General features: G+C 26.9%; 4 protein-coding genes across 5 annotated transcripts in view; 1 reads left to right on the top strand and 3 right to left on the bottom strand.

The window, feature by feature from the left end:
* Nucleotides 1-2,289: 2,289 nt before the first annotated feature.
* Nucleotides 2,290-3,485, bottom strand: LOC112601772 (mediator of RNA polymerase II transcription subunit 28). The gene has a single exon (XM_025349550.1). It carries the CDS (start codon nt 3,270-3,272, stop codon nt 2,625-2,627), a length of 648 nt encoding a protein of 215 aa, XP_025205335.1. The 5' UTR covers nt 3,273-3,485; the 3' UTR covers nt 2,290-2,624.
* Nucleotides 3,486-3,892: 407 nt separating this feature from the next.
* Nucleotides 3,893-6,080, top strand: LOC112601761 (TP53-regulated inhibitor of apoptosis 1-B-like). Its single transcript, XM_025349536.1, has 3 exons — nt 3,893-3,927; nt 4,925-5,075; nt 5,868-6,080. Exons 2-3 carry the CDS (start codon nt 4,941-4,943, stop codon nt 5,958-5,960), a joined length of 228 nt encoding a protein of 75 aa, XP_025205321.1. The 5' UTR covers nt 3,893-3,927; nt 4,925-4,940; the 3' UTR covers nt 5,961-6,080.
* Nucleotides 5,996-8,310, bottom strand: LOC112601760 (protein-lysine N-methyltransferase EEF2KMT). Its single transcript, XM_025349535.1, has 6 exons — nt 7,956-8,310; nt 7,780-7,893; nt 6,859-7,065; nt 6,484-6,787; nt 6,290-6,427; nt 5,996-6,180 (listed from the first exon to the last, which is right to left on the bottom strand). Exons 1-6 carry the CDS (start codon nt 8,040-8,042, stop codon nt 6,050-6,052), a joined length of 981 nt encoding a protein of 326 aa, XP_025205320.1. The 5' UTR covers nt 8,043-8,310; the 3' UTR covers nt 5,996-6,049.
* Nucleotides 8,311-14,410: 6,100 nt separating this feature from the next.
* The window catches only part of LOC112601593 (regulator of G-protein signaling 11), a 46,431-nt gene continuing 40,115 nt past the window's right edge, over nt 14,411-20,726 (bottom strand). For both annotated transcript variants that reach the window (XM_025349295.1, XM_025349296.1), the window contains 2 exons: nt 15,692-16,477; nt 14,411-14,571 (listed from right to left, as the gene is read on the bottom strand). In XM_025349295.1, the coding sequence (XP_025205080.1) occupies nt 14,511-14,571; nt 15,692-16,477 (847 nt within the window). In that variant the 3' untranslated portion in view covers nt 14,411-14,510. The remainder of the gene's footprint in view (nt 14,572-15,691; nt 16,478-20,726) is intronic.

Raw genomic sequence — 20,726 nt, 5'->3', positions numbered from 1 at the left:
ACACATTTGTTTTTTTTTTTACCATACACAATAGATCTACGTGCATTTTTTTTTTAAAAATTAAAACCTCAAAAATATGTCATTTAATTCATTCTGTGTAAATGTATTTCAGTTTGATGTGCGCAACTTATTTCGATTATACGTCTGTCCCCCTCATATTTGTCAATAGTACTCATAATAATAATAATAATAATAATTTTTTTTTTTTTTTAAATTTTAAATCGCACAATTCTTTAAATTATTTTATCTGTACTGTTAAGGACTAATATTATATAATTTTATTAAGTTATACCATCAATTATTTTTCTGGAGATTTATTGCACACTATGTTCCAAGCCAGTGTAACTATGCGTTAACAAAAAAAAAAAAAAAATAAGAATTTTTATCACCGCGTTTCATTGACGAGGTGTTGAAAAATTATTTTTTGTATATTATTCATTTAAGTATTACATTTACCACCTGCGATGTGGTGGAACATGTCTATTGAAAAATGATTGTCATTGTTATATATTTTATACTTAATTTATTTATGTTGTACTGTAAATGTTTATATTTCTAGACTGATTTATGGTCCGATGCCATTTAATTTATTTGTTCGGCCGATTTTAAATTAGCTGTATTATTATTGATGACGATAATGTTAATATTACATTATTGATTGAGTGAAAATCAATTTTTTCTCATTATCTTCGTTAGACTTAGATCTTAAAAATTGAAACATGTGTTTGTATGTCATTAAGTGTTGTAACTATTAATTTATTTTTAAAATCAAATTACAGTGTTTATACATTACTTTATTATAATCCATTACAAGCATTTTTAAAGTCTATTCCATATTATAAATAATAAATTATAATATTAACATGGGTTACCACTTAATGAAATGATGGCCAATTGTATAAAATTTTAAGATATAAGCAAATGATTGTATTTTGTATTAGGCCCTATATTTTGTAATTATAGTGCCATAACCAACCTCAGACAAATGAGGTAAACAATATAAATATGTGTTAATGTAAACAATTATGAGATATAATTATAATAAATATATTTAAAAATATAATCATTGACTAAGCTATAAGGAATACATAGTATTATACTCTTTGTGTACAACTAAGTTATAAGACAAATATTTCTACCTATTTACCGAAGAAATGATTTGATCAACCAACAATTCAGATAATTCAAGTATAACAAATTCCAGGCACAGTCTTGGGAAAGTTAATTTTTTTTTTTTGGAATAAATATTATTATGAATTATGTTTAAATATTGTAATTCAATAATTGTTAAATTACTTCTTGTTTTATTTGATAAGTTATGTTATTTGAGTTAAAAAAATAACTTAATGTCAATTAAAGTTACTTTTTATATCTTAGTTTTAAAAATATTACAGGAACCTAATGACATTTTAAATAATATACTAATTGAGTAATGATAGCCAATAATAAAAAATGTTTATTTAAGTATCTAAAATTATGGTGATCATTATACTTTTTATTTTCTAAGTAAAAATGAATTTTCTAAAATACTAGGTTTTCATTAAAAATAAAGCTTTTTGTCAAATAGTTTTGACAAAAATGTTACCATCAGAAAATCATAGATACATTTATAAATATTTAAGTAACAATTTTTTTAATGTTAAGCAGTGATGATGCTGTTATTCGATATATACAGTATATATATGTAGGTTCCAGGGGAACAATTCAAAATTTTGATTTTTTTAAAAAAATTTTCTAATACATTAATATTATTGTTGTTATTTGATAAAATAAAAATAAAACGTAATTACTAATAAGTTATGTATCAGTGGTTACAGTTTAAACATTATTTATGTTATACTATGTATTATATAAAAAAAATATTTCTCTAATTCTTTTTCTCAAATAACAAGAAATATATTTTTATATCTAAATAAGATAGTTTTGTTAAAGGCTAAAGATAAAATAAAAATTTGAATTATTAACTAGATAATATTATGATATATTTTAAATTACAAATAATACAAAAATAATATTTTTTAAAGCAAGTGTATTGATTATTTTTATGCTTACATATATAAACAACATTGCTTGTTAACTTAGTTTCTTTATCTTATTGATTTGAAAATTTAGTAAAAGATTTCTCACAGGTTTTTTTTTAATTAAGATAAGTGTCAAGTATCATACATTTTTATGAGCATTAGAAGTTTAAATTCTAACAGTATTAAATTTTTAGACTAATTATACCTTATGTTTACATTTATGTTCAACTGATGCCTCCAGAAGAGTCATTATAGAATAGCATACTTATACTATTAAATGAAAATATATTCAATAACACAAATAAATTACATTAAATATTATTTTGGACACTTACAGATTAATGTGAAGCGAGTATTTACAGCTTTTACAATAAAAAATAAATCCATATTATACAATATTAAAACATATATACAGATTATAAACAATAAGCAACTCATAGACTTACAACATTTACAGTAATGTACAAGTGATTTCACAAAATAATTGGTAGGATTATTTGTAGCAATTCGTTTGGCTTAAAAGCATCAATTTTGTGCTTTTGCCAGTGGTCAAGGGGGACTAAGATGGGCCCTACCGCGTCCTCTTCCTCGTCCCCGACCTCGTCACCTCCTCCCATCACCCATTCCTATATTGCTGGTGGTCTTTTCCAAATATGCTAATGGTCCTTGTAACAACGCACCAGGCATTGGTCCACCAGCCACTGGACCAGGCCTTTGCTGCTGCTGTTGCTGTTGCTGTTGCTGCTGCTGTTGTTGTAGAAACATAGCTTGTTGTGGTGAAACCATACCTCCAGGTACTTGAGGAGATAGTTGTTGTTGGGGTGGTCCAATTGGTAGGGGAGATGGCATCGGTGCTGGCATGGGACTATGGCCCATAGTGTTTTGGGCGGGTGATTTAGCCACTTGTTGTAAATCAGCCAACAGATTTTGCCAGATGGAGATTTTGTCATAGTGCCGACGGATGAGGTCATCTTTACGGGCTAATTCCAAACGCAATTCGGATATATCTTCTTTAACGATCAGTTCGGGCTTCAAGGCGGACAGTAGAAACCGTTTTTGTAGGAAAAACGCCTCTAGTTGTCTAGCGATGTCGATGAATCTCATCGTACACTGATCTATGTCCACACGTACTTCTTCTTTGTCAACCGGCGAGAAAGTCTCATCTTCTTTTGATATTATTTCAACAAGTGACATGAACGCTTCGTCGAATTCGTCCACCAAATTACCATTGCCGCTGGTTGGAGTGGCCATGGTGACGGTGGTTGTTACTGTCTAAGGCGCAAACGATGATTTGAAACTTCAACAAGAGAAGCGGTATCTCAGTACTTGTTTCAATTCGCGACGAATTTGAGACACGTTCACAACAATAATCGAAATAAAAATGACCCAAGTAAATTATGGTTTTAAATAAATAAATGATAATAATAACAATAAATAATATACAAAATACAAATTTATTAAAATATTTAAAATGTAGGAGCTGTTCAATGTTCATAAACCTTAAGGCTGATAATCAGTATCACGGAATAATAGATTTGTCACTGGTAATTTTTTGGTTAACTTTATCAGTGTTGACAACCCTGACAAAATGAATGACTTGTGAAAATTATTTAGTTTTAGTCACAGTTAAAGATAATAAGATAATAGTATCTTTAGCAATGTAGTTTTAGTATGATGTAGATTCAGCCTTTACGTTCGTGTGTTATCAATAAGGTAAAAAATCTTCAATCTGTTAAAAATTTAAAATTCAGTAATTTGTTAATTTTAATTTTATTCAAATTTTAAATGTTTAAATTATTAATACTATTGTTTTAAATCCTAATCAAAATTAAAATATTGTAAGAAACTAAGGAATCTTTTTTTGAGTTTCAAAAAAAAGAAGTATCAATATTTTCAACCCAATTGGGTAAGTTGATTAGTTATTTACTTATTTTTACTTCACATACCTATCTACTTGAACTTATTTATTTAAATTAAATACAATTGCACAACAATAATAAAGATTAATGATTATGGGCTGAAAATTTGAGTTGCTAATTGTAAATAGATGTTGATATATTATTTTATAAATTTTGAAACTTCATACTTTTAAATTTTAATTAATTTACCAGCATTATGCAATTGCAATAAATCATTTTCCAAATCAATTAATCAACTAATATGTAAATTTTACTTTTTTGAAAAATGCTATCCACAGTAAAATATATATTGATAAGCTAATACATTATTATATTAATTTATATAGGTAGTTTTTTTCTAAACTCACTCTTAAATCCAAAGAGTTATTAAAAAATTATTAATATGGTTTGGCTTATTATTTTTGATGTATTTTATTCACTTCTAATTTAGTATTCATAAATAAGTAATACCTATATAATACAATTAATCTGTATGAAAAATTATATTTTGATAAGTTAAATTAACTTATAGTATGCTTAATTTACTAAAGTATTTGTATTATGCTCTTAGAAAACAAGTGTTTTCTTTAAATAAATTAATCCATTATAAAATTCCTAATGGCTAATGTAGTTTGTACCTTGTGTGTTTTGTGTTATTATATTATTCAACGATAAAAAGGTTATACCTAATTATATGTTTATTGATTATGTTTTTTTAACGATAATTGAGAATAATTATTGGTTAATTTTAAGTGTAGTGTACATTGTTTTGTGAAATAAAATATAAATTACTTTAGTGTAAATGTGGTAAAACTTAAAATTTTTTAAATTTTAGTGATTTAATTTTATGTTAGTGGATTATATTAATTTGACTTGTTAAGCATGCTACTATTTAATGAATCCACTCTGTTTCAATCTGGACACCCATTAAGATAATTAATGTGATAAATAATACATAACATAGTTAGCTTAAAGGTAATTAATTATATTTTAATTACATTTTAGGAATGACTTAAATTCTATGGACGAATGCAAATCTTTTAAAAAAGAATATGACAAGTGTTTTAATACTTGGTTCAGGGACAACTTTCTTAAAGGGAGTAATGATGACTCCATGTGTTCAGAGCTTTTAAAGAATTATACAGAATGTATCAAGGTAAATTTAATTTAATCATGTTTTATGCCATTATAATATCTTATCTTGACATCTTGTTTTCATCAATAAAAATATAAAATTTTCATATGCAATAGGATTTTGTTTTTTATTTAATGTTTAAAATATATGAAATATTTTTGTGATCAATAACTTGGTTGATATAATTTTAAATTTATATTTATACATCATGTTGAATTAAAGTTTATTTACTTAAACAATTATTAAATATTTTTTCAAATAAATGTTGTGCTGCCAAGATGTAACATGATCAAAAATATTACACTATGCATTATTTATTGCGTGGAAAACTTAAAACTAGTTGATCATCATTTTCTTTAGTTATAAATTATTAATTGTTCTTGTTCAGTACAGGTAGAATACATTTAAATTATGGTCTTGATAGTCAATAAACTGACTATATTTTTAACAAAATATAAAAACATTTTTCTTTTTAAATACATTGATATACTATGTAATTGGAAATTTTAAAAATAATCTCAATTTGATCTAAAAATGTTGAAGTGTTAAAATAATATGTAGTAGTCTCTAGTCTCAAAAATAATAGTTTTATTTTTAATTTTCAGTAAGTAAAATTGATTTTTATTACATTATTTAGTATTCACATTTAGCTATTTTTTGGAATTTTCAAACAAATATGCATAATGTAACAACATCATAATACCAGTTTATGTATAACAATAGTTATATTCTTTTTCAATTTCTTATTGATTTTTAGAGTAGAGTATTCAAGTATAATTATTTTTTACATGTAATATTGTATTATTATTTCAGAAAGCGATGAAAGATAAAGATATTGTTATTGATGACTTCAGACGATATCATCCAAAAATTAGTTCCAATTATGAACCACCTACAAACAAATAAAATGCGGAGTTCAGTATGTGTATGGCAAAGAAGAGTTCAAAGGAATATTTATTTTTTATTCAGCCATTGTACCAATGATTTAAAATGAACTATAATACATGATCTTTAGATATGACTGCATTCTGTTTTATGTGTATTAAATATATTGGACATTCTTGTTGTAACACAATTGAGTAATTGTTAGGTAAAATGTTTTGTGTAAATTTCAAATCATACTTTTCTGAAAAAAAAAAAAAAAAAAAAAAAAATGAAATAGGTAAAATATTTTTTATTGCATTGTTAATTATTATTTTTAAATAATAATGAGTAAATATTGTCACATTTCTTACTTAGGGTTTCTAAAAATTTTGTATAAGTCTCAGGATTTCTTAATGTACAAAAAAGTATTACTTCGGTTGTATTATTGATTGTAAAATACCTCAATGAACTACATAATGGCTCAAACGTTGTAGGATCAAAGATCACATCTAAAAAATAATTTTTAGTAAGTACATGTATGTATGATTTTGTATAATGAAATTACCAGCTGCTAGAATCAAATCTGGTTTTTTCTTTTCAAACATTTTTAAATCCTCTGTATCATTCCAGGACAACTGAACAATTTCATATTTACAATTAAATTTATGATGTGTTTCGTTAACTTGTATATTATGTTTTAAGGTGTTTAAAACGGTTGAATGACAGTCTGTAAACCAATATTCGTTTGGTCTACAGTTTAAACAAATACTTATTCCACTCAACCCAGTTCCACAACCCAACTCGATGATAAACAAGTCGTTTAGTTTATCTTGATTTTTCAAACACCAACAGCTTAGAGCAATACCTGCCTGAAAGAAATATGAAAGCTTATTAAGTAAAACGTTTCTTAAAAAAATTTTAAATTTAAAAAAAATATGACCTGCCAAGTACAGAGTCCTGTGGTTCCTTGTGAAACAATACTCGTACTTTCTTGGATTGTTATGACTGAATCAGTTAATTCATTACTAATAATATTATTATCAAGTATATAGTGTTTATAAAAAGGTCCTTCATTAGATTTTTTTTGGATGAGTTCAACATATTTTAAATATAATTCATCGCATAATTCATTTCCACTATTTTCCATCTGAAAATGTAATAATTTTAATTTAGTAGTGCCAATTTATTTAAAAAAAACATAATGATTCACTATTCATTAAATGCATCAAATAATAATAAAAAAAATTAAATCAGTATTTAAAAATACATTAATGATCAAAATAAATAGTATCATTAATATTAAAACAATTTAGATTTCATTGTAAGGTTTGAAGATTTAGGATGATTTGAAAGAACAAGTATAACTATTAATATTGCTTAAGTATCATTACAGCTGTCAAATATAATATTTTAAAAAGTTTACTTTAAGCTTGTTTAACAAAAATTATTAAATGTTAGTTTTCAAATCTTAAATTAAGTAATCAAGAAACTAATAACCAAAGCTCTAAAATCATTGAATCTTTAAAAATAAACAATTTTTCTATGTGCATGAACAAAAAGTATTAGTATTATTTGACACATCTCATTTATTAAAATGTACATAAAATATTTTCATTAAAAGTAATTTTTATAAAAATTTAACAATAATATCTCTTAATGATATTATAAAAACATAAACTTAGATAAAAATAAAAATTAAAGATGCATACATAAGATCAAATTCCTAAATTTAAAATGTGCGTTAAGCTTCTTGCTTAAATATTTGATCATACAATATCTCCAATCATTAATATTCAGTTATCTATTTTCATAACATTCAGGATAGAATTTTAAATATTGAATTAATTTTTATGTTTCATACTTGACTAATAATTGCTTTTAAAAATCTAGTGATATACACAGTTTTCAGTGGGTATTTTTGCAATATTGGATGAGACAGGATTGTCAATATAAAATCAACTTCTTTTGATATATTCTGTAATAAAAATATGATATAAATCAGACCACGAGTTTATTGAATATAATTTTCAATTTTACTTTGAGGTTGATTGCTGCAAGCTGAGTTGCACACAGAAATTGTCTGACCGTGTCATTATTCAAGCAATCAATCATCATAATCTCCATTGTAGACAGTCGGCTCACCAGTGTTAAATTAGTTATTTGGTTGAAAAAAAGTCAATGTGAATTAAACGTTAAGATTTTTTTCCAAAAAGTGAATAGATCTTAATTTGGTTCACCGAGTTTAAATTTAAAATTTTGAGGTTTACTCACTTACATTTCACTATTTTGTTTATAAATAATATTAAATAACGTAAGCTATTACAATTTGACAACTCTCATCGTGTTTGGTAGCCGGTAGGTATTTATTATTTAGTATTTATCATATTTAAATATTTACTACATAATATTAGACTAAGATTTGATATGGGTATCACTGGTATCAGACCAACTGAAGTTCGATTATCAACGCTATTATCATGGTTTTTCATTGATGGTTGATAAATGAAATTTCGTTTATTCTGTGCTACAGCCGTATATTATGGCCGTGGACACCATGACGTGGTATGGTGTTAATTCGTTTAGTGTTTACTGATATATCAACATTACCAACTATTACAATTTATAATGTAGGTAGTAGGTACATAACTGTTATGTTCTGCTATTTAGACGGATTGATCCGGCTGAGTCTTCGTGAGACTGTCTAAACGGGTGAATTAAGATGGTGTGAGGGTTCTGGCGTTCTAAGTATAATGGAGTAAGACCGTTTGTTGAACGAAAACGGTATGTTAAGTCGGTTAACGAGACGGATAGTTAAATTAAAATTAACTTTATGTAAAAAGCGATGCGTCTTTACGATTGCGTGGTAATCGGTCGAATGGAACACGATTGACTTACTCAAACTGGCTGATGTGAGACGACCAGACGTTAATGTCCAATCGCAGCAATAAATTCCACATTGTTTATAGGTAGTATACATAATTTATATATAATAGTAATGATGGTGATAATCACGACGTTCATAATATAACTATACAAGTAGGTACATACCTACATAATGTAATGTCATGTTTGTGTCATCAAGCACCATTTAGAGAGAAGTATTAATGCGGGGCCGGCGCGAGTTAATGGCGATTGAGGGGGTGCTACAATTGAGAAATTGCCGATTTCGATAAGAAATAAAAAATGAACCTAGATCGTAGTAATATTTTTAGGTTATTCTTAAGTATTTTTTTTTTTTTTTGAACTTGAAACTATAGAAATAAGTATAGCAATTAGGGGAGTGCCTAAAATTTTTTTCGGAAAGGGGGGAGGGAGGTTCAATATTTTTACTAACACACATTACAAGTGTATTTATTTTATTAGGTATTAATTAAGCGATACTTTTTTTTACAAAATTCGTTAAAATTTCGAGGGGGAGGTGAAACACTTACCCCTCCTAGGTATGCTCTTGAAAACAATAAATGCATGATTTCTGTAGGTACTCTTTTGAAAAAATAATTTCATATAATTTTTTAAAATATAATAAAAAAAAGTTATAAAATGCTAAGATATAATATAAAAGATAATATGCTATACAATATAATAAGTAAACTTATTTTAGCACGATCATTTTTCTTTTTTTTTGAAGTGTTCATTTTTCAATAAGTATTTCCATGTCAACATTATCTAAAATATTCTTATTGGAGTTTGACAACATACAATTTTGTAAGTGTTTAGAAGTTGAAGTAAATCTTGTAAAATTTTTAAAAGAAATTTAAATAATTTCTGAATGAACTGTAAACTTAGCTTAAAAATATATTTCGAAATGTATCGTTGGATTTAATAAGATTAATTTCACTTTTGGTATATAGATATAAATATTTTGATAGGAATGAGTGAAATATTAATACATTGGGCTATTTTTTTTTAAATCCAGGTTTGGGTGACCAGTTTCCTCCCTCAAAAAAATAAAATAAAAATGTATACTACTGATTGTATATAGTATACACCAACCGTAGCTGGTGGATAACGTATACGTAGATAACGCGATAAAGTGTCTAGAATTTTCTTAGTTCGCTTTATGAAAATGCTTTTTATCAAAGGTCGTTTGTGAATTTGAATCTAATCTCTTAGGTAATAATTTCCCTTGTAAACTCGAATAAAATCATTATTTGGATCATTGTCTAATTAACACGCGAATAGAATTGAACTTTTACCAAGATGATTCATATTCATAGGTACTTGTTTATTATCGCCCCGCCATATAGTGTAGGTACCGTTACTGTTCTTACAGTCATCGTATTTAGCTCGTGATGAATATCTATATTAGAAAATGAGAAAACTACATTTTATATCATAATATCTATATTAGTGCGTTGTTGGCTTTCGTACCTACTTCAAACCAATACGAACAATTTCATTACCTATAATAAAGAAATATTTAAGATCAGGCTCAATAATTTTACCAGATTGTTGGAAAGCTTATATAATAATTTGCAGCAATCAAGATTCCAACATATTACGGTTAACCATCCCTATAATTTTGTTGTTTCGGACACAGGGCACACACACAGAACATCGAGAGGTTGTGTGGTTCTTCTAAGTGGGAAAATAAAAAGTGTCGGGAAACTAAATGAAATTTTCTGGAATCGTATTTAGCAGAATTCATGTGGAGAACACGTCTCTAGAATAAGACTCATTTGAAACCATTTTAAAAGGCATACTCAAGTTCTGGCCTTCATTATAATTATTATGATCAAATATACATATATTATACTTAAATACTTATGCATTTCTTTTACTTACTTTATTTATAAATATATTTTTTAATTTTTATTTAAAATATATTTTATTATTAATCATATACATAATTTATTTATTTATTATATTGTTTATTTTATTTATAGCGGGTTGATAACAAACAAGTATCAAATCTTTCAAAAACGAAGTTGAACTGCTCTTTGTAGAGTTTTAAGGATGTATATACTTGTGAGATGATTTCATAAACATTTCAAGAAAAGTCATCTGTCCAAAATCTGTACAAAAAGACAAAAATACAAGATTATCAAGGCTTTCTAAAAAATTGACTTTTTTTTTTTTTTTATTTTATAATTGTGTTGGGTACTAGTTTATTATCTATATTTTTCCGTATTTTTATACAGATTTCGGGCATATGACTTTTCTTGAAATGTTTATAAAATCATCTCATAAGTATATATATACATCCTTAAAACTCTACACGAGCAGTTCAACTCTGTTTTTGAAAGATTTTATTATTTTAGATAATTTTTTTTATTAGATAATTTGTAATGTGAATTAATATTTCTTATTTCTACTTGAGGATAAAAACATACAAATGTCCAAGGTAAATAATTAATCCCTAATTCATGTTAAATAAAATTGAAATATATTTACTTATACCTATATGCCTATAATGCGAATAACTTCCATTAAAATAATATAAGACAAATTGTTCACCGCTCCAATTTAAGTATTAGTTAGGGGTCCGTAACCTTAGGCTATTGGGATTGGGAACTTTTGTTAATTGTATTATAAATGTATGATATTATGTGTATACTTCATAGATTTTGTAGTGTAAGATAAATGGTATACATGCAGCTTTGGTCTAATTTTCTCGTACTAATCAATGGCATTTTTTATTATCAATTGATTACATTTTTATATTAAAGGACTTGTTCAGTTTTTTTTTTTATCGCATTCACATTTAACACAATTTTATATTGTTGTAAAAGCATATTTTATTGAATTAATGAACATTAGGTATTATGTATTAAATAAAATGACAATTATAGTAATATTAAAATTTAGATATAGTAAAAATGACGAAGAATGTATAATGAAATAATAATAAAACAGAAGGTTCACAATATGTAATTTATTTAATAAGTTAATAGGTACAATATGTTATTATACCTACAAAATATGATCACTATCATAACTAAATCTAAGACATTAATAAATATGTAAACTAAAATAAAATATATTTTCTCCTAAATAGTAAATAGGCTATTTAAAACTTCGTATAGAACATCGTTGTATACTTGACAATTATATCAAGATATGCAACCTAAGTAACATATCTATGTAGTTTGTGCATATTACGATTTGTTTAAGTTTTAAATTTAAATTTATTGAACAACCACAATTTTGTGTCTACAAATCCATTTAAAATGGTATGCGCGTTACAAAAATTTGTATTTTATAATATAATATCTTTTATTTGGTATAAATACGTTATTTATTTCTATGAACTATTACATAAATCTTAAAAATTTCATAAACAATTTATCACAATTTTAACTTAAATTATAGTATTTAGTAAAATATTTGCACTTACATTTACTAAATAAAAATTGTTTAACTAATAAACAAAATTTTTAATAAATAAGTCAATTGTTTTTCTTACAGATTATTATATTCACAAATTTATGACATTTTAACACCGGTACTCAAATGTATAATTCATTTTTTTTTTCTTAAAGAAACTAGTTTAAAATACATGTCATTGAGTGAATTCGTAACAAAATAAGTTGGTACAAGAAATGACGTGTTTTATATTATAATGAAAAAGTATTTGAGTGTTTGATATACTTAATATGGAAATAATTTGTATTTTGACAAACTCAAACAAAAATGCTATATAATTATTTACTATCTATAGTATAATATTGTTAATTCTTAAACTTAATTAAATAAATAATGTATGTAGATTCAAAATATTCGTATGATTAACACATTAATATATAGTATATATCTATTATTAATATATTAAAAAGTAGATTATTATGATATTAAAATGACATACGCTTAATTATTAAAGTATTAATAATATAAATCTAAGAACCTAAATTATTAAGTATATAAGATATAATATATATAGATATATTTGTATTAATATTAGATAGAATATAATAAATGTTTAATAAATCACTTTGGATAATATAAGCCAAAACGCAGTGTAAGAGAGTATTACAATATAATATTGGGTGAGTTTCGCGATAAGTGTAAAATATTATCTAGTATATCTATAATAATTTAATTCCCCATGATTTTTTTCTTGTAAAACGTGACAAAACATTAAATAACACGAAGATTATAATATAATTATATAATATGAAAAGCATTGTTATAATATTAAATTTAAACCGTATTTATGTTTGAGTTTGTCAAATAATTGAATATATAAAACTAAGTAGAGTTGAAATGAGTATGGGCTCAATTTACTCAACCTCAACTGTGCCCAGTTTTTGATTTTATTGTATTTAGGTCAAGATTTTAAAACTTATATTTGGTCGCTATCTATGTCCGTCTTTTATATTATATGTTTCTGTGTATATTAATTTATATTGTTTATGAAGTCTTTAATCATATTAGGTACTAAACATAATTTGCTACCTTTTCAATTTTTTATTACTTGTGTTGACAATCATATGGATTTAATAAATATCATCATTATTTTTGGTTAGGTGTTAACATTTTTAGTATTGTTTTCATATCTTTTAATGTTCGTTATTTATGAATAAAAAATTGAATTTTTTACAAACGAGTACCAGATAAAATTTTCTGAAAAGAATGTATTGGAATTTGCTGACATTATTAAATTACGTTAATTGAATACGCTAATATAGTAAACTCTCATTATGTCGAATATAAAAGAGGTACAGAACAAAGTTCAGAATAAAGAGTTTTATTAATTTTAACGGTATTTTAGTGTAATTAGAAATTTTAAAGAGATTTCGATTTTTTAAAGATATCGTGAAAAGTTCAAGATATTGTTGTTTGACATAATAAGAACCTACTGTATTATAAAGTTGAATTAAATTGATTAGAATAAATTGTGATATTGCTGTACACGTAATCGTTATTAATTGTTTAGTAAATCAATAAAATTGTTTATTCGAAAAAATTATGTTAAAAAAAAAAAAAAAAAAAAAAATTGTTAGATAATATTATACAATACGATATACAATTATTTGTAACTAATTATTATTAGCTTAATTATAAAATACATACGTTATAGCTGTAACTTATACATATAATGGTACATATATTTTATTATATCATATAATATCAAATATGTATAAAAACCAAATAAATTACTGTCAGTTGTGTGTTAAACACTTATATTCGAGTCGTGACATATTTTGTATAGCATTTTAACGAAATGCTTATCGCATTATTAATACTTTTACGATCGCATAACATGTATTATTATTATAATTTATAATTATTACATTTTAAAAATTATAGTTATCATTAGAATATAATTTATGTTTATTTAGTAATAATCTGAATAAATATTGAACGTACAGACCGAGTCTGAAAAAATCGATCTGGTTTTATTTTTATTAAGTTTTACATATTTTATCACGCATAAATAAATATAAAAAAAAAATAACATTCGTTTGGCGATGAATAAATATAAGAATTTATATATATATATATATAGGTAAAACGCTAAAACTTTATAATATGTATATATATATAAATATATTTATACTTTATATGTATATAATATACGAGAAGTATAGTATAATGTATGCGTATATTTACACAACGTATAATAGAATTTGGAATGTGCGCTGACGTTATTCAGAGAAAACCGTAGGTCTCGTATACCTTTAAAAATCGGCCGCCTTTATCTTGGTTGTGTCTGAAAAAAAGAAGAAAACGAAAAATTCGTATTTCATCAAAAACCATATTAAATACATAGCATTTTATGTAGATTTTAAGTAATATGTATGGTGTATTGGTATCATAAACGATGTAATAAAATTTAAGAAACGGCGGACTACTATTTATACAGAATGGATGTGGCATAGGTCTTCCGGCACGGTGAGACACCAGGCAGTATATTAAATTACTATTATTTTAATCATCGTTTTCGGAGAATTCAGTAGTGAAAATATGCGTAAAACCTTACAGTTTTCTTGCTACCCTAAACGAATATGTGATCAGGTAAATTTGGGGCGAATGGGCTGTCGAAAAAATATATCTTTTTTATTTTGGCGCAAATGGACGATGCCCAAATTTTTTATAAGAAGAGGTCGAACCCAACCAGTATTTTTTTTCTTAAAAAAAAAAAAAAAACGGAGTAATTTACTGAGTTCGCTCACTAACATTTTATCCTTAATAAATTGTAACATTATTTTAATTCTGATTTTTTTGGCATTTTCAACAATGTAATAGGTATTATAATGACCAAATTTGCAAATACTGGAATTTTTTATGGTATTAAATGTGTAATGGGTTTTCTGTGACGGTGTAAACTTTTTTTTTCAAATGAGAACTTGTATTTTTACAATAATACCTACTCGATGTTCTATAACTCTTACAGATGAAATTATATTTCAAAAATGTATTAAGTATGAGTATTTTATAATTTGTAAACGTTTTCCGAACACATAATACCTAATAAGTAGGTACACGAATAAACATAGATGAGTAAAATAGATGTTATTTTATATCTTATTTGTCGTAGTACAACTAGTACAAGGCATAAATATTTAAAAAAATATATAATTTGTAGAAAAAAAAAAGGTTCTCATTTGAAAAGAGTTTTAATTGTTATTTAGACCACTCGCTATTTTCAAAACAGCATAAAAAAACAAAAAAAAAAAAACGATGTTTTCGAAAAAAAATTATTTTAAGTGGGAATGCATCGAATGGGTTTCGATCGATCAGGCTATAGGACTAGACGCAATTGCACACCCATCACCACAAAATCGCGGTAACGGAAAACACTAAGGATTTGGTGTTGGTCGTCAACTCACTCGTCTTCCCACGGACACACGTCGTTACCGTCGCTGATGGACGCGGCTGCAGTTGCAGTCGTCGTGGCTACTTCCGCTCCGCTGCAGCACGCTACGGGTTCCGGCGTACGACCGCCTCCGCCACCAGACGCTGTACCGGAGGCGGAGGTGACGCACTCGGCCGCCGGGACCGCGATGGCCGCCGTTTCGTCGGCGACGTCCGCGGCTGTCCGATCGCACCCGTTGTCCCTGTCCACCGAGCTGACGTTAATGACGGGAGTGACGCTCTGCTTCCTCGCCAACGACAGCGATTTCAGTAGCTTCTTCCGGTTCGACTTGTCGTCCAGCGACGTCGTCCCGGTCCCGGCCGGTTCGTGCGGCGACGTCGGCACGTGCTTTTCGGGCGACCTGCTCTCGGGCGACGGTCCGATGTCAAAGTCCTCGGCCGACGACACCGACGGCCGGTCGACCGTCTGCTGTGGCGTGCACGCGGCCGACGAACCGCGTCGCCTGTCCACGCCGCCGCCGCCGCCCAGACCGCAACTCCGCCGCAGACGGCTGGCCATCGAATCGGATTGGCTCTCGTCCGCGCTCGCCGCCGAATCGTACGCCGCGCTGCCCGAGTTTTTCCGCGAAGACGACGTGGACATCCGGCGCTCGCGCTCTTCGGCTATGGACGTGGGCAGCGACCGTTTGCTCTTGTCGCCTCCACCGTCGGCTATGTCCCACGGGCACACGTCGTCCGCCATCATTGTGGGTAGCTGCGGTTCGCCGCACTCGTCCGCACCCCCGCTGCTAAGGTTATCTCTGTGGAAAACAAAATATACGGAATTCCGGTCATAAACTGAATCGCATAAACTCGTCACCGTCGTTGTCCTCATCTCCTCCGCGTTCCTCCTCTACCGACTCATACACATTTCGTTTTTATTTTTATTTTTCACTCTCGCCGTCTGTACTTACTATAATATACTTTATCAAACGCAATTTGATGTTTCTTATAAGTTATAACTAATAAACAAATAAAAATGAATAGCGTTTTACGCGCGGCTCTTGCGCGGAACAAGAGTGTGACAAAATCATATTACTCGACATATATATTTTTGTGCAGTCGACTAAAATTTATTTCAAAACAGATCGATCACGTTTGTTTTATATACTGTGGAAAAAATTAGAAATTTGTTATTACTTATTGCCTGTACAGTGTACAATATAGGTATTTATGTTGATTCACGCATGCGCAAGCACACACAAATCACAGTGTATTTTATTGTATTTTGGTGTGCATAGAAGCCTAAAGTCGTAACTTTGATTTGATCGGCGAGATCGAAATCGTTATATTAAATTTTTATAAAAAAACGCGTAATAAACTTACGAGCATATGATTTACATATAGGCGTATCGTATGACTTTTTTTACATTGTTACATTGTTACTATTCTATTTTACTACATAATAATCGGCATTTCGTTCGGGATAAAAAGTAATTTAGTTTTACAGAATGTGTACAGGATAGCTCGCCACGTTTGTCCCAGTGGATAAACTTTTTTCCAATTTTTACCGTTTTGAATGATCTTACGTATATACGTAGGTAATATATTAGTTTACTTTGTTACAAATTATGAATTTATAGTAACCTTCAGATTGTTTACCACCAACTCTAAATAAAATAACTTAAATATTTATTCATGTGAGGGTATTAGTAGATAATTTATTTAAATATATTAAAAATCTTATAATTAATTTCAATTAAACGTTCAAATAGTTAAGTATATGTTTAAAGTTGGTAAACGTAAGTATATAGGAGGACAAACACGGTGAGACAATCGATATATTATTATTTTTAAAAGTCATTACTAAAAGATACATATGCACAAACAATCGGATAAAATATATTATTAACCGCAACATCAATATTCAGTATTACAAATCGCTACGGGTAATATACATACTACTATACATCTACTTTTTCGTCATAATTAGGGTCCGGAACTTGATACATTTGTATTTTTTTTTTTAATGCTTATATTTGAAACTTGTCTGTTTAGAAATTTAAGGTATGTCACGCAGAATTCAATGATATAAATTTTATTTTGTAGTGTTTTGTAGTTTTTCGCTAATTCTTGGTTTGTAGGTAATTTTTAGCTATTTTAGCGCATTTTATTCATTTTTCTATCTTTTATAGGTATATTTGTATTACTTTTGAAAATATATGGATTATAATATTATATACGTCTATATTTAACGTGAAAACGCGATCACTGCGTTGGCTAGTGCTTATCGGTTCATATAATTGCAAACCCACAATATTTTATTTGTGTGTTTTTGCTAGGAATTGTTTTAATTTGTATTTGATAGTAAAGTACAAACGACTATGACGTTATAAATATTTCTAATTTAAAATTTATCTTATAAAATACCTAAATATAAGAAAATCAATAACTCACGTTTAAATTAACTTGTAAAAAAGTTCGGAAATAATATTTTTTATGATCAACTCATTTAAAATTGTATAAAAATATTTCTGAAGGCTCTTGCTAAATTTAAAATATTTAAAGAAATAGCACCTTTGTTAACCAGATGTGAAACACGGGTAACTACAGCCTTTTATTGTTGTGAATATTTCAATATAAAACTGGACAGTCATAATGTAATTTCCATTGAAAAAGTAGTTGATTTATTGGTTGATTCACAATTGGAATCATTACATTTTTATTAAATCAAATTTTGTTTTACTATCAGAATCAATTACACAATTGGAATTTTCAAAAATATACTTTTCTGATGCTATAAAAGTCGAAGAAGAAGAGAAAAATTAAATTCAACTAGTTCGCAGTATTGTTGGACGCGAAATTCAAAATTAAATTTCAGCTGTCTTATAAAAAAGTAGTGGATATATAACAATGAAAATTATTTCGAAAATACTGAAAGGATAAGAAGTGTCAAAAAATGGCTTGCCGGAGAATATGAACGATGATGGCATCACTTATTTTAAATATGCGCCCATCATATCTGTGGAAGTTGAAAGCAGTTTTTCTGCATTTAAAACCTTTTTAACTGACCTTTTAACTTATTTGAAAACATTATGTATACTTTAACTGTCCATATAACACATTTAATAATCAGAAAAAATTTCCATAGCATATTATATGTATTCGCTTGTAAATTAATTGTTTGTAATTTTGTAATTTAGCTTTTTTGTATTTTTAATATTTTGAATTATTTTTTAACATTTTATCATTTTATGTATTTTTCATAAATTTTAGGTTATCAAGTTCCGGGCTCTAGCCATAAATATAGTTAGGACTATTTTATATACGTAAACGACGTGATGATACACACTTATTTATTTATATAAAGGTAGAATAACACTACTCGTGCATTACTTAAGAAGAAGAACGAGAACATATTTTGTTCAATAATACAATAATATTTAATGATATAATATTATATTGTGGTGTAGGCGAACCGAATTTGACTATAAAACATCAATACAGTGGCGTGTCGAAAAGATATTCAAGCGGTGGCCACATCTGAGTGTTACTTTGGTGGGTGGTTAATATTAGGTAGACATTTTTTTATTTTAATATATAATGAATGTAGGAAAAATAATGTATAATAAGATATTGATAAGTGATAGCCGGTTATTGATAACAAGTTAACAAATACGTACTCAAATATACATTTAAAGTTCATACTTCATTATACATAACTAATTACATTCATGTGATACATTGATAAAACTAATAAAAAATAGTTTTAGTGTATTACATATTTTTGAATTGGAAGTTTACATATCATAATATTTTATTTTTGTATTTAATGAGTTTTTAAAGTTTAATCTTTGTTATTACATTTAAGTCAATTTAGAGAAAATATATTAAGTTTTAGGTTTTCAATTTTATCAAGTTTTAGAACTTTAAAGTTTATAACAATCATATAATATGGTATAAACGATAGAGTATTAATAATATATAGGTAAATACGATTTTAATAATATAATAAATACAATTTTTTTGAAAAAAATTATAACAGCTTACCATAAAACTAGATGTATATTATAAATCATTTTTTGATATTGATATTCAAGTAATTATTGCTTTAATATCGATATCAAAAAATACAATTTCACGAAAAATACTTAGTGATATAAGCTGACTAACCGTTTTGCTCAGAATTGTTTTTTGTATATAAGTACTATTAGTATATTGTATACACTGTATTGTTATAATAATTAATCATTGGATTCAAATTTAAAATATCCATTACAGTGTCCGCCATTCGATACAACCTGTACAGTGAAGTGGTATCTACTTTTCTACCTTTTTTTTTTTTTAATTTTCTTATTTTTGTATCTTTAAAATCTATACTTAAAACATTTTTAAAAAAGAATTGTAGTTAGGAAATTTTGATATTTTTAACTGCTATAAAAGCTAATTTTACTTTTATTAAATCGTTAAGATTTTTGATAATTTATTTTTATCTAATAACTCAAAGACTAAAAATATTTTTAAAATGTTATGTGTAAAAAGTGCTATAATATAAATGTTTAGAGACAATTTCACTCTATAAAATTATTATATTCTAAATTACAACAATTAAAAAAAAAAAATTATTTGAATATCTTATTTTTTTAAAAGAATCTCTTTCTTTCATTGAAACATTCCACCTATATGCTCATTTTTAAACGAAAAATAAAGAAATGATATTGTATACTAGCGAATGATGAGTGGATGTATTGGGTTAAGTATTGGGAAAAAATGAATGCTTCTGATAATATTTGAGTTTGCCACGCCACTGATTAATACATGTATAATATATACGATATAATATAAATAAGCGAAGAATAGAATAGTTAATAAAATTGCAAACATAACGTACTGCACGCCATAATATAAAGTAGATAATAATTAATAATAAATATATATTTTATTGTATACATATAGTACTCGTATATAAGGATATATATTTCATACGATCTAAACGTTAAAAAAAAATAATAATAGTAAGAACAATAATAATAATAATAATAATAATAATAATAATAATAATAATAATAA

The sequence above is a fragment of the Melanaphis sacchari genome, unplaced genomic scaffold (genome assembly GCF_002803265.2).
Source record: "Melanaphis sacchari strain LSU unplaced genomic scaffold, SCAv2.0 Contig7_pilon_pilon, whole genome shotgun sequence".
Taxonomy (NCBI): Eukaryota; Metazoa; Arthropoda; class Insecta; order Hemiptera; family Aphididae; genus Melanaphis; species Melanaphis sacchari.
Note: the sequence above shows the minus strand (reverse complement) of the source record. Positions and strands in the feature narration are given on the sequence as shown.

What these genes read in the sequence shown, in the direction of transcription:
- LOC112601772 (XM_025349550.1), bottom strand. Translation starts at nt 3,272, where the DNA reads ATGGCCACTCCAACCAGCGGCAATGGTAATTTGGTGGACGAATTCGAC.
- LOC112601761 (XM_025349536.1), top strand. Translation starts at nt 4,941, where the DNA reads ATGGACGAATGCAAATCTTTTAAAAAAGAATATGACAAGTGTTTTAAT. An exon ending in ATTATACAGAATGTATCAAG is followed by an intron (nt 5,076 to 5,867) that starts GTAAATTTAATT and finishes TTATTATTTCAG; the next exon opens with AAAGCGATGAAAGATAAAGA.
- LOC112601760 (XM_025349535.1), bottom strand. Translation starts at nt 8,042, where the DNA reads ATGGAGATTATGATGATTGATTGCTTGAATAATGACACGGTCAGACAA. An exon ending in TTGCAGCAATCAACCTCAAA is followed by an intron (nt 7,894 to 7,955) that starts GTAAAATTGAAA and finishes TTTTTATTACAG; the next exon opens with AATATATCAAAAGAAGTTGA. An exon ending in CAGGACTCTGTACTTGGCAG is followed by an intron (nt 6,788 to 6,858) that starts GTCATATTTTTT and finishes TATTTCTTTCAG; the next exon opens with GCAGGTATTGCTCTAAGCTG.